This window comes from Bison bison, unplaced genomic scaffold (genome assembly GCF_000754665.1).
Source record: "Bison bison bison isolate TAMUID 2011002044 unplaced genomic scaffold, Bison_UMD1.0 scf7180017864066, whole genome shotgun sequence".
NCBI lineage: Eukaryota > Metazoa > Chordata > Mammalia > Artiodactyla > Bovidae > Bison > Bison bison.
In genome coordinates this window covers 4,478,019-4,491,727 of record NW_011494638.1, presented here as the reverse complement: position 1 = coordinate 4,491,727, position 13,709 = coordinate 4,478,019, and the positions used below count along the sequence as shown (strand labels likewise).

The 13,709-nt window shown below is 38.1% G+C and overlaps 1 protein-coding gene across 1 annotated transcript in view; it reads left to right on the top strand.

Annotated features, from left to right (window-relative positions):
• MNS1 (meiosis-specific nuclear structural 1) overlaps positions 1-13,709 on the top strand; it is an 86,088-nt gene that overhangs the window by 23,899 nt on the left and 48,480 nt on the right. Inside the window, exon 3 of the mRNA XM_010836789.1 lies at positions 1,359-1,486. Within this exon, the coding sequence (XP_010835091.1) occupies positions 1,359-1,486 (128 nt within the window). The remainder of the gene's footprint in view (positions 1-1,358; positions 1,487-13,709) is intronic.

The window sequence follows — 13,709 nt, the reverse complement described above, 5'->3', positions numbered from 1 at the left end:
TGTCACCCTGTTTATTTAACTTCTGTGCAGAGTACATCATGAGAAACGCTGGACTGGAAGAAACACAAGCTGGAATCAAGATTGCTGGGAGAAATATCAATAACCTCAGATATGCAGATGACACCACCCTTATGGCAGAAAGTGAAGAGGAACTAAAAAGCCTCTTGATGAAGGTGAAAGTGGAGAGTGAAAAAGTTGGCTTAAAGCTCAACATTCAGAAAATGAAGATCATGGCATCTTGTCCCATCACTTCATGGGAAATAGATGGGGAAACAGTGGAAACAGTGTCAGATTTTATTTTTCTGGGCTCCAAAATCACTGCAGATGGTGACTGCAGCCATGAAATTAAAGGATGCTTACTCCTTGGAAGGAAAGTTATGACCAACCTAGATAGCATATTCAAAAGCAGAGACATTACTTTTGCCAACAAAGGTTTGTCTAGTCAAGGCTATGGTTTTTCCAGTGGTCATGTATGGATGTGAGAGTTGGACTGTGAGGAAGGCTGAACGCCGAAGAATGGATGCTTTTGAACTGTGGTGTTGGAGAAGACTCTTGAGAGTCCCTTGGACTGCAAGGAGATCCAACCTGTCCATTCTGAAGGAGATCAGCCCTGGGATTTCTTTGGAAGGAATGATGCTAAAGCTGAAACTCCAGTACTTTGGCCACCTCATTGGAAGAGTTGACTCATTGGAAAAGACTCTGATGCTGGGAGGGACTGGGGGCAAGAGGAGAAGGGGACGACAGAGGATGAGATGGCTGGATGGCATCACTGACTCGATGGACGTGAGTCTGAGTGAACTCCAGGAGTTGGTGATGGACAGGGAGGCCTGGCGTGCTGCGATTCATGGGGTCGCAAAGAGTTGGACACGACTGAGCGACTGATCTGATCTGATCTGAAAGAATTATTGTTAATTTATTTCAGTTTGTTAATGGTATGTTTATGTAAGAAGAAATTCTTGTCAAAGATCAATATTGAACTATTTACAAAGCAATGATATATCTAGAATTTGTTTTTGAATACTCTGGCCAAAATAAAAAAATGCAGAAAAAAGTAGGAGTGGAGTAGAAGAGTAGGGAAACAAGATTGGGAAAATATTGATAATTGTTGAAGATGAGTGATGGCTTCCTGAGGGCGTGTTTTAATAGTCTTCTTTTCGTGTTTGGTGTTTGGAATTTTCCATGACAAAATGTTCAGAAAAATTATTTATGGAAATAATGTTTTGTATTTTAAAATAAAATGTGAATAGTTGACTCTTCAGAAGGCACTTGTAGTTTTCTACTATAAAACAAATTCAGCCTTTATGAAAAAATATCTGATTTTGGAGGACAGATGACTAAAGTTTTGTTTTTTTGTTTAGGCAGAAGAAAACAAAAGATTGAGGGAGCTCCAGCTTGCACAAGAAGAAAAATTGGCTACGGAACTGGCAAAACTAAAACGTGAAAGTCTAAAGGATGAAAAGTTGAGGCAACAAGTAAGAGAAAACAGGTATCTTGACTTCCAAAACCTTTATTTATTTTGTCTTTATCTTTAAGTTTTATGTAATGCTTATCACCTAAGAGTGAAATTTCTTTCTTTATGTCATTGTATTTAGTTAATATTTTGACTGGAAATACTTACTGCTTTAAATCCTACATATACGTGTGTGTGTGTGTGTGTGTGTATACACATATATATATTCATTTGAGAAAAGAGGCCATATTCATAGAAATAAAGTGATAATATTTGAGGTGAAAATTAATATCAATTCCCTCTTCTCTTTTCTCTAAAGATAATTTTTTAAATGACCTCTTTAAAAAAAAAATAGACTCGTGAATCTAACTCTTAAGAGAAATCTTAGGTGATGCCTAATTTAGTTTTATGTCCCTACATAAATTTCCTACAGTATTTCTGGAAGATGGCTGGTCATCTGTGGTTCAGCATGTCTAGTGACTATAATAGAAACTTTCTTTTTCATTCAGCTCTTTGAATACTCCTTTTTCCTCTGTTTTTTCAAAGTTAATTTCCCGGTAGTTGTCTTAGTTCTGTTATCTGACTGAAAAAGAAATAGAGTTCTTTAGGACATCCTTTCCTATTCCCTGGTGGTTCAGTGGTAAAGAATCTGCCTGCCAAGCAGGAGACCTATGTTTGATCCCTGGGTTGGAAAGATTCCCTGGAGAAGGGACCAGCTACCCACTCCAGTATTCTGGCCTGGAGAATTCCTTGAACTGTATAGTCCATGGGGTCGCCAAGAGTCAGGCACGACTGAGGGACTTTCACTTTCACTTCACTTTCACTTAGATATTTATGAATTCACTAAACATTTCCTTCTATAAGTTAAATATCCTTCATTCTTTCATCTGTTCCTTAGATAACATGACTTCAAGCTTCTTCCCCATCCTGATTATCTTCTGTAGATGTGACTTAGACTTTTAATGTTCCTTAACAAAATATTGGGGGCTTTCCTGATAGCTCAGCAGTAAAGAATCCACCTGCCAATGCAGGAGACACGGGTTCGATCCCTGCGTCAGGAAGATCCACTGAAGGAGAACATGGCAACCCATTCCGGTATTCTTGCCTAGAAAATCCCATGGACAGAGATGCCTGCCAGACCATAGGGGCACAAAGAGTCAGATGCACCTGAGCACACACGATCAAAATACTGCTCCCACAATTCTGTGTAATACTCTAGGGTGTTGTTCAGTACCCCTAATAGTGAGACTGTTAACCACATTGTTCTGGAATATGTTCCTTAATGTTGCCTAAGATTACTTTTCAGTGGCAGCCTATCACACTATTGATTAAAACTGAGGCTAACTAAATGCCCATGCTGTACTTACATAGTTGAATATATTTGGAATTTACTTTGATAGTAGTTACATTTTGTCTTGACTGAACAAGGCTTCTGTAGAATACTATATGACTCATGGATGAGCTTCAGAGGTTTTGAGCTTCTTTAAATTACATGTAAATATATTTGGAAAATACACCCATGTGTATTTTTCTGTGTCCACAACTTCTATCAAATTCTCTAGAAATTACTATTCTAAAAAAAAAAAAAATTTAAAATGACTGCCAGTGTCTTCATAGTGTTCTAGTCTCAAGCTGTCTTTTTTGATCCTAATTCTCCAATCATTGTTAGTTATTATGATACTTTTATGTTATCTGAAGATGAAGTAAATGTTCCGTTATTTCATGGCTTTAACTCATTGATAATAAGAATTAAATGCAGGAGCTTTGTAGTAGTTGCAAACTACTTGATTCAGATAGATGCTCCTTCTGAGAACAGACTATCTGGAGAAGGTATAACAATAAGACACGGGAGAGGAAGGAAACCAGAACAGTGAGCCTGGCATTTGTAGCTACATTTCTTCTGGAAGTTTTTGCAGGTGGCACAAGTATGGCTAAAAGTTAAGTGAAGGTGAGCTTGACCAGTAAGCATATAGCAAGGTGGTCAACGTCATTTTACGTGATACGTGCTTGAGAATTTTCTACTTTAGTGTATGTTTTACTTTAATAATCCAGAAGCTAATTAGATTTTACTGGATAGATACAGATGAAGAGATACTATGTGAGCAGATCAGTTGAACATATCCAGAATAAGCATAGAGAAACAAAAGGATAGAAGAATACAAAAGAAAGCTTAAAAGGGATAAGGGCTGTGCTGGCAAGTTCTACCAGATGTATAATTTTAGTTCTGGTAGTAGAAATGAATGAGGATGATGCAGAAATGCAATATTCAAAGAGATATAGGCTGCGAATTTCCAAAAATAGTAAAAGACATAAAGTCACAGGTTAAGACATAATAAATAATTAAAAACATATTTATGCTTGTTCTAGTCAAACTTTCAAAATCTAACAATGGAGAAAAATCATAAAAATGTAGAAAAGTAACCACACAAAAAAGACTGTTGCCGTCAAAGGAACAATAGTAAGAAGTCTGACTGAACTTTGAGCAGCAATGTTAGAAGATGAAAGACAGTGGATTTAAAGGGCCGAAAGAAAATAAGAGCCCATTTAGAATTCTATATATTGTGGAAATTTTCTTAAAATGTAAGACAAAAGTCATTTGTTGAGTATTCTTTCAAATAGAGTATATGTCTTCTCAGCATGGTAAAATAGTGACTGACACAGAGAGTGGGCCATTTTCCGATCAGTGTACTCCTGTGCAGATTGGCAGGTCTAAATTCAAGGAGTGTTTGCTTTAGTCCTTGAAACGTAGCTGAAATAATTGAAAATCATCTCAATCATGATTAGGCTCTTTTCACTTAATTTTTAAAACCCAGGGCAAATTTTTAAGAATCATTGAAATTTATTTTGAAAAGTTCAAGTTCAGAAGTCATGAGACTTTTATTTTGAACACATGATTTTGTTTAATTCAAAAAGATATTTATAAGTTTAATTTTTTCACAGCTTGTAACTAGAATTGAGAAACTGTCTAGTTTTAAAAATCCCTTTTTAATTACACCGTTAGTCAATAATTACAATTAGTAACAATTGTTTAGTTATTAGAATTAATTGTATAATTATGACTGAAATTTATAGTTATTAAATAATGGGTAACTATAGATTATATAGTTAACCTATAGCTTCATGAAAACAAAAACAAGTACCTTATTTATAACTTGTATTAGTTCAGCAAAAACTAGCTCAAAGAAGAGTCAGAGACAGCCTTTCCTTGTTAAATGTACAGCCAATTCCTTGCCAATGCCAGTATGATTATAGTCCAGACTGATAATCAAGATGTTAATTATAATAAACAAAGATGAGATGGATTTTAAAAATAACATTTTTAGTCAAACAAAGCAGAGACTTGATTACTGATAACCCTGCATTAAAGGAAATACTAGTAGTTGTTCTGGAAGTAGAAGAATAGTCTCAACATTAATTTCAGAACCTCTGGGAGGCAAATGTGTAGTAACTCCAGGTGAAATTTGAATGTGTTAATCATTTATTGGAATAATTGGATTTGGAATTTAAAATATATGAAGAGTTAAAAACGTTGCTGTTGGTCATTCACTGTTGTGTCTACTCTGAACTGCAGACACAGTGAATATCCTTGCTGTCCAAGGGACTCTCAAGAGTCTTCTCTAGCACCATAGTTTGAAAGCATCAATTCTTTGGTGCTCAGCCAGCTTTATGGTCCAGCTCTCACATCGGTACATGACTACTGGAAAAAACAAAGCTTTGCCTATATGGACCTCTGTTGGCAAAGTGATTGATGTCTGTGCTTTTTAGTACACTGTCAAGGTTTGTCATAGATTTTCTCCCAAGAGCAAGACTCTTCGTGTTTTCAGTCTCCATCCACATTGATTTTGGAGCCCCCCAAAATAAAGTCTGTCACTGTTCCATTTTTTTCCCCATCTATTTGCCATGATGTGATGGTATAAGATGCTGTGATCTTAGTTTTTTGATTGTTGAGTTTTAAGCCAGCTTTTTCACTCTCCTCTTTCACCTTCAACAAGAGGCTCTTTAGTTACTCTCTACTTTCTGCCATAAAGTGGTATAATCTACATACCTGAGATTGTTGGTATTTCTCCTGGCAATCTTGATTCCAGCTTGTGAGTCTTCCAGTCCAACATTTAGTTACAATGTAGTCTGCATATAAGTTAAGCAGGGTGACAATATACAGCCGACGTACTCCTTTCCCAATTTGGAACCAGTCCGTTGTTCCATGTCCAGTTCTGTCTGTTGCTTCTTGTCCTGATACAGGTTTCTCAGGAAGCAGGTAATGTGATCTGGTATTCCAGTCTCTTCAAGAGTATCCCACAGTCTGTTGTGATCCACACAGTCAAAGGCTTTAGTGTAGTCAATGAAGCAGAAGTAGATTTTTTTTGGAATTCCCTTGTTTTTTTTCTGTTATCCATCATATTTTGGTCATTTGATTTCTGGTTCCTCTGCCTTTTCTAAAACCAGCTTGTGCATGTGGAAGTTCTTGGTTCACATACTGCTGAAGCCTAGCTTGAAGGATTTTGAGTATTATTTTGCTGGCATGTGAAATGAGTACAGTTGTGTAGTAATTTGAACATTCTTTGGATTTGCCTTTCTTTGGGATTGGAATGAAAACTGACCTTTTCCAGTCCTGTGGCCACTGCTGAGTTTTCCTAATTTGCTGACATATTGAGTGCAGCACTTTCACAGCATCATCTTTTAGGATTTGAAATAGCTCAACTGGAATTCCATCACCTTCACTAGCTTTGTTCATAGTGATGCTTCCTAAGGCCCACTTGACTTCACACTCCAGGATGTCTGGCTCTAGATGAATGATCACCCCATGGTGGTTACCTGGTCATTAAGAGCTTTTTTGTACAGTTCTTCTGTGTATTCTTGCCACCTGTTCTTAATATCTTCTGCTTCTACTAGGTCCTTGCTGGTTTTGTCCTTTATTGTGCCTGTCTTTGCATGAAATGTTCCCTTGGTAGTTCCAGTTTTCTTAAAAAGATCTCTAGTCTTTCCCATTCTGTTGTTTTTCTCTACTTCTTTGCATTGATCGCTGAAGAAGGCTTTCTTATCTCTCCTTGCTATTCTCTGGAACTCTGCATTCACTTGGGAATATCTTTCCCTTTATCCTTTGCCTTTTGTTTCTCTTCTTTTCTCAGCTATTTGTGAGGCCTCCTCTGACAATCACTTTGCCTTCTTGCATTTCTTTTTCTTGGAGATGGTTTTGATCACCACCTCCTGTACAATGTTATGAACCTCCATCCATAGTTCTTCAGGCACACTGTCTACCTGATCTAGTCCTTTGAATCTATTTGTCACCTCCATTGTATAATCATAAGGGATTTGATTTAGGTCATACCTGAATGGCCTAGTGGTTTTTGCTGCGTTCTTCTGTTTGAGCCTGAATTTTGCAAAATGGAGCTGATGATCTAAGCCACAGTCAGCTCCAGGTCTTGTTTTTGCTGGCTGTATAGAGCTTCTCCATCTTCAACTGCAAAGAACTCATTGTTCAATCACTCAGTCACATCCAACTCTTTGCAGCCCCATGCACTGCAGCAAGCCAAGCTTCCCTGTCCTTCACCATTTCCTGGAGCTTGCTCAAATTCTTGTCCATTCAGTCAGTGGTGCCATCCAACCACCTCATCCTCTGTCATCCCCTTCTCCTCCTGCCTTTAATCTTTCCCAGTGTCAGGTCTTTTCTAATGAGTCGGGTCTTCACACCAGGTGGCCAGAGTATCAGAGCTTCAGCTTCAGCATCAGTCCTTCCAGTGAATATTCAGGATTGATTTCTTTTAGGATTGACTAGTTTGATCTCCTTGCATTCCAAGGGACTCTCAAGAGTCTTCTCCAACACCACAGTTCAAGCATCAATTCTTTGGCGTTCAGCTTTCTTTATGGTCCAACTCTCACATCCTTACATGACTATTGGAAAAACCATACCTTTGATTAGATGGACCTTTGTTGGCAAAGTGATGTCACTGCCTTTTAATATACTGTCTAGCTTTTTCATAGCTTTTCTTCCAAGGAGCAAACATCTTTTAATTTCATGGCTGCAGTCACCATCTGCCGTGATTTTGGAGCCCTAGAAAATAAAATCTGTCACTGTTTCCATTGTTTCCCCATCTTTTTGCTATGAAGTGATGAGACCAGGTGCCATGATCTTGGTTTTTTGAATGTTGAGTTTTAAGCCAGCTTTTTCACTGTCCTCTTTCACCTTCATCAAGAGGCTCTTTAGTTCCTCTTCACTTTCTGCCATAAGGGTGGTGTCATCTGCATATCTGAAGTCATTGATATTTCTCCCAGCAATCCTGATTTCAGCCTGGCATTTCCCATGATGTACTCTGCACATCAGTTAAATAAGCAGGGTGACAATATACAATCTTGATGTACTCCTTTCACAATTTTGAGCTGGTGTGTTGTACTATGTCCAGTTCTAACTTTTGCTTCTTGACCTGAATACAAGTTTTGCAGGAGGCAGGTAAGGTGGTTTGGTATTCCCATCTTTTTAAGAATTTTCCACAGTTTGTTGTGATCCACACAAAGGCTTTAAGGTAGTCAATGAAGCAGAAATAGGTGTTTTTCTGGAATTCTCCTGGTTTTTCTATGATCCAGTGGATGTTGGCAGTAAGCCACAGTCAGTTCCAGGTCTTGCTTTTGCTAACTGTATAGAGCTTCTGCATCTTCAGCTGCAAAGAATATCATCAGTCTGATTTCAGTACTGACCACCTGATGATGTCCACGTGTAAAGTCGTCGCTTGTGTTGTTGGAAGAGGGTGTTTGCTATGACCAGTGCATTTTCTTGGCAAAGCTCTGTTAACCTTTCCCCTGCTTCATTTTGTACTGTAAGGCCAAACTTGGCTGTTATTCCAAGTGAAGTGAAGGTATCTCTTCACTTCCTCCTTTTGCATTCCAGTTCCCTATGATGAAAAGAACATCGTTTTTGGGTGTTAGTTCTAGGAGGTCATGTAGGTCTTCATAGAATCGTTCAACTTCATTTTCTTCAGCAAAACTGTGATGTTGAATGGTTTGCCATGAAAATGAACAGAGATCAGTCTGTCATTTTTGAGATTGTACCCAAGTACTGCATTTTGGACTCATTTGTTAATTATAAGGGCTGCTCCACTCCTTCTAAGGGATTCTTGCTCACAGTAGTAAAATAACGGTCGTCTGAATTAAATTCACCCAGTCCTGACCATTTTAGTTCACCAATTCCTAAAATGTTGATGTTCACTCTTGCCATCTCCTGTTTGACTACATCCAATTTTCCTTGATTCATGAACCTAACGCTCTAGGTTCCTATGCAATATTGTTCTTTACAGCATTGGATTTTACTTTCACTACCAGATACAACCACAACTGGGCATAATTTGTGCCACTTTGGCTCAGCCTCTTCATTCCTTCTGGAGCTGTTTCTTTGCTCTTCCCCAGTGGTATATTGAACAGCTACTGACCTGGGGGGGCTCATCTTTCAGTGTCTTGTCTTTTTATCTTTTCATACTGGTCATGAGGTTCTCAAGGCAACAGTACTGAAGTGATTTGCCATTCCCTTCTCCAGTGGACCGCATTTTGTCAGGCCCTGTCTAGCAGGGACATGCCCTTCAGCCATTCAGCGTAGCTGGGTGACATGAACTATAACAAAAGTCAGGTAGGAAGTACATACATGGAGTTAAAGTGTCAATAATCTTTTATTATTTAGTAAAAAATAATGAAGAAATTTTTTAGACTTCAAACAAACATCTCTAATAAAAGTTGGAAAAGAACACATAATTAAATTAATGGAGGGAAAATGTTAAAAAGCAGTTGATGAAGCTGTGCAGGCAGGAGATAACCTAGCACACTTCAGACTGATATCTTTAGGAAGTCCTGCCTTTGCAAGTTTCGTCCTTGGCTGATATCTGGAAATTTGGATTTCAGGGTTTCTACCACTCTCTGATAAGAGTGCCTAAATTGTTTGAAGAAACAGTACAGTTTATGCTGAACTCTGTTTCTTCTGGTAGTCGGTAATTTGGTATTTAGTTGGCAGAGGATATGTGTATGATCAGCCCCTAATAAAAACTGTGGGCCCTGAGTCTCTAGTGCGATTTCCTGGAGACAGTTTTCACATACTGTTACAACTCATTGCTCGGGAAATTAAGTGTGTCTAGTTAGCCTTACTCCACTGGGAGAGAGGACTTTTGGAAACTTGCAGCTTATTTCCTCCGGACTTTGCCCACATGCTTTTCCTCCATTCTGATTCTGCTCTGTATTTCACTATGATTTATCACAGTGAAATAATAAATATAAATCATATCCATAGACTTAATAGAAATTATATCCAAATAATAAGTATAAAATCATATCAAGGAGTTTAACTATATGCTGAGTCCTGTGAATCCTCCAAGTGAGGGATCAGACCCAGGGGTGCGGTGTGGTCTTGGGGACTCCTAACATAGAGACAAGAAGAAGAGAGAACACAAAACAGGTAGGACAAATAGAAAATACTAAGACTGTAAATTTAAACCTGGCTATATTTGTAGTTTTAATAAACATATTTGAACCATTTATGAACAAAGACCATGTGTTATGTCAGAACAGATCAACAGATTTTCAACACATTTAATTCATAGGTATGTACTCTGACCACAGTGGAGTTAAACTAGATATACAATAACTACCGCCCCCCCCCAAAAAAAGAAAGAAACTAGACAATCTTTGTATGTTTAGATATTTTGAAGTATGCTTTTAAATAACCTCAGACGAAAGAAGTAATCAAAATTGAAATTAGAAAGTGTTTTTGTTTTTGTTTTTTTTCCTTAGTTTATTAAATTTTTAAAAGAAAATCCATCCTGAACCCTCCTCCCTTCTCCCTCCCCATACCATCCCTCTGGGTCGTCCCAGTGCACCAGTCCAAAGCATCCAGCATCGTGCATTAAACCTGGACTGGCATCTCGTTTCATACAATCATGAAAGTGCCACAGATTAACAGTTGTAAGATTGGAGTGACATCTAGGAAATAGTGTAGAAGCAGCTCCAGGTTCCTGCCCTTTCAGTCAAACTAGCAGAAACTGTCAGAAGCAACTCTGTAAGAACTCTGAACAAGAAAATTTTATAGCAACCAAGTGAATGCTGAAACAAGAAAAAGGCAAAATTAGCAATGGTAGCAAAAGTTTGTAATGTTTTTACTTGTCCTTGCTCCATCCCCTCCCTGCTCTGAGGCAGTCTTGAAGGCAGCAGCCCATACTGCGAGTACTGGTTCTGGAAGAAGAAAAGCAGATATTACAACTTACTGTGTCTGTATATTCTAACCTACCTGGGATCTACCTGAAGGACTGACAGAAGGTGCTCATCTATGTTTCTCCTAATTCAAAAATCAAACCAGAAAAGTAAATTGTATCTCTGGTTAAGATTTAAGTTCCAGAGTATATAAAGGATTTCTATAATTCAGCAACAGAAGACAACCCAATTTAAAAATGGGCCAAGTACTTTAAGATTTCTCTAGAGAAGATACAGTGGGCAGTAGCACATGAAAAAGTACTCAACATTAGTTATTGTGTCTATGTGCTCAGTTATGTCAGACTCTGTGACTCTATGGACTGTAGCCCGCCAGGCTCCTCTGTCCTTGGAATTCTCCAGGCAAGAATGCTGGAATAGGTTGCCATTTTCTTATCCGGGTATCTTACCGACCCAGGGATCAAACCCACATCTCTTGTGTCTCCTGCATTGTCAGGTGGGTTCTTTACCATTAGCGCCACCTGGGAAGCCCAACATTAGTTATTAGGCAAATGCACATCAGAACCACAAAGAGATACCATCTTAACACCTGTTGAATAACTGCAGTAAGACCAATGGAGAGTAAGTGTTGGTGAAGATGTGGCCAAATTGGAACCTTCAGATACTGTTAGTAAGAATGTTAAATGGTGCACTGTGGAAAACAGTGGTGATTTCTCAAAAAGTTAAACATAGAATTACCATATGATTCAGCAATTCCACAGTTAGGTATACACTCAAGAGAACTAAAAAACAGGGACTCAGATACTTGTATGCCAATATTCTGTGCAGCATTATTCACAGTAGCCAAAAGGTAGAAGCCAGCTAAGTGTCTATCAAACAATGAGTAGATAAATGAATTGTGGTATATACATACAATAGAATATTGCTCAGTTATAAAAGGGAATGAAGCTCTGATATATGCTGCAGTATGGTTGAACCTTGAAAAGCATTATCCTGAGTGAAGTAGGTGCAGAATACATCATGCGAAATGCCAGGCTGGATGAAGCCCAAGCTGGAATCAAGATTGCTGGGAGAAATATCGATAACCTCCAATATGCAGATGACACCACCCTTATGGCAGAAAGTGAAGAGGAACTAAAGAGCCTCTTGATGAAAGTAAAAGAGGAGAGTGAAAAATCTGGCTTAAAACTCAACATTCAAAAAACAAAGATCATGGCATCTGGTCCCATCACTTCATGGCAGATAGATGGGGAAACAATAGAAACAGTGACAGACTTTATTTTTTGGGCTTCAAAATCACTGCATATGGTGATTGCAGCCATGAAATTAAAATATGCTTGCTCTTTGGAAGAAAAGCTATGACAGACCTAAACAGCGTATTAAAAAGCAGTGACATCACTTTGCCGACAATGGTCCGTCTAGTCAAAGCTATGGTTTTTCCAGTATTCGTGTATGGATATGAGAGTTGGACCATAAAGGTACAAAAAAAAAAGCTGAGCACCGAAGAATTGATGCTTTTGAATTGTGGTGTTGGAGAAGACTCTTGAGAGTCCCTTGGACTGCAAGAAGATCCAACCAGTCTATCCTAAAGGAAATAAGTCCTGAATATTCATTGGAAGGACTGATGCTGAAGCCTAAGCTCCAGTACTGTGGCCATCTGCTGTGAATAACTGACTCATTGAAAAGACGCTGATGCTGGGAAAGATTGAAGGTAGGAGGAGAAGGGGACAGCAGAGGATGAGATTGTTGGATGGCATCGTTGACTCGATGGACATGAGTTTGAGCAAGTTCCGGGAGTTGGTGATGGACAGGGAAGCCTGGTGTGCTGCAGTCCATGGGGTCGCAAAGAGTCTTGACATGACTGAGTGAACTGAAGTGAAGTAAGCCAGAAACAAAAGGACAAAGACTATATAATTCCACTTACATGAAATATATAGGGACAGATTTACAGAAACAAAAAGTAAACTAGAGGGGAAGGGATGAATGGGGGGTTATTGCTTAAATAGGAAGAGCACTTCTTTTTGGGAGAAAATTTTTGGAAATAGTGTTGATAGTTGCTGAGCATTATGAATGTAATAACACCACTGAATTTTACACTTAAATTGATTAAAATGGCAAATATTTTAAATGTATATTTTAACGCAATAAAAAATTCTAGGATTTAAAAAAAAACAAATTTATCCCCATAAGTAGCTAAAGCTCTTTCCTTGAGGTTAGCGTATAATCTAAAAAGACTATTAGGAAAGAATACTCCATATGGAATTATTTGAAAACAAAGAGAAAATTCCCATCTGGAGTGATTTAAAACAATGTAGCAGATACAGATAAGAACAGAAATGAGCATTTTAGAATGTAAACATAAAGTAGAATCAACAAAGCCAAAAATTGTGCCTTTAAAAAGGCCAGTAAAATTGGCAGTCTCTGACAGGAATAATAAAGTGTAAAAGAGAATGCACAAATAGCCAGTTCTGGGAATGGATAATGGGATAATGGATAACTTTAGATTGTACAAATGGGAGATCACTGTAGATCATAGGATATTGTGAACAATTTTATGTGAATTTGAAAATTTAAGTAAATAACTTAGTAGCATATTTGCTAAGCTGACTGGCATAGTAAAATTGGAAATTGGCTCTGTAATGCCAGTTTTGTCAAAAAGTAAGTGTGCATACATGCGTGGATCTGTTTTTGGATTTTTCTATCCCATACTTCCTCAACTGGAGTTCCATAAGAGGATTAAGCCTCACAGAAAGTTGAGTGATTGTATTTTTAATTTTCTCAAAGACAGTATATAGTTGATATTATTTCAGATCCAGAGGAACTAAGTTAATCCATTGTATATAATAGATGCCTAAGGGCATTTGGAAGGAAAGTTATGACCAACCTAGATAGCATATTCAAAAGCAGAGACATTACTTTGCCAACAAAGGTTCGTCTTGTATGGATGTGAGAGTTGGACTGTGAAGAAGGCCTGAGCGCTGAAGAATTGATGCTTCTAATTGTGGTGTTGGAGAAGACTCTTGAGAGTCCCTTGGACTGCAAGAAGATCCAACCAGTCTATCCTAAAGGAAATAAGTCCTGA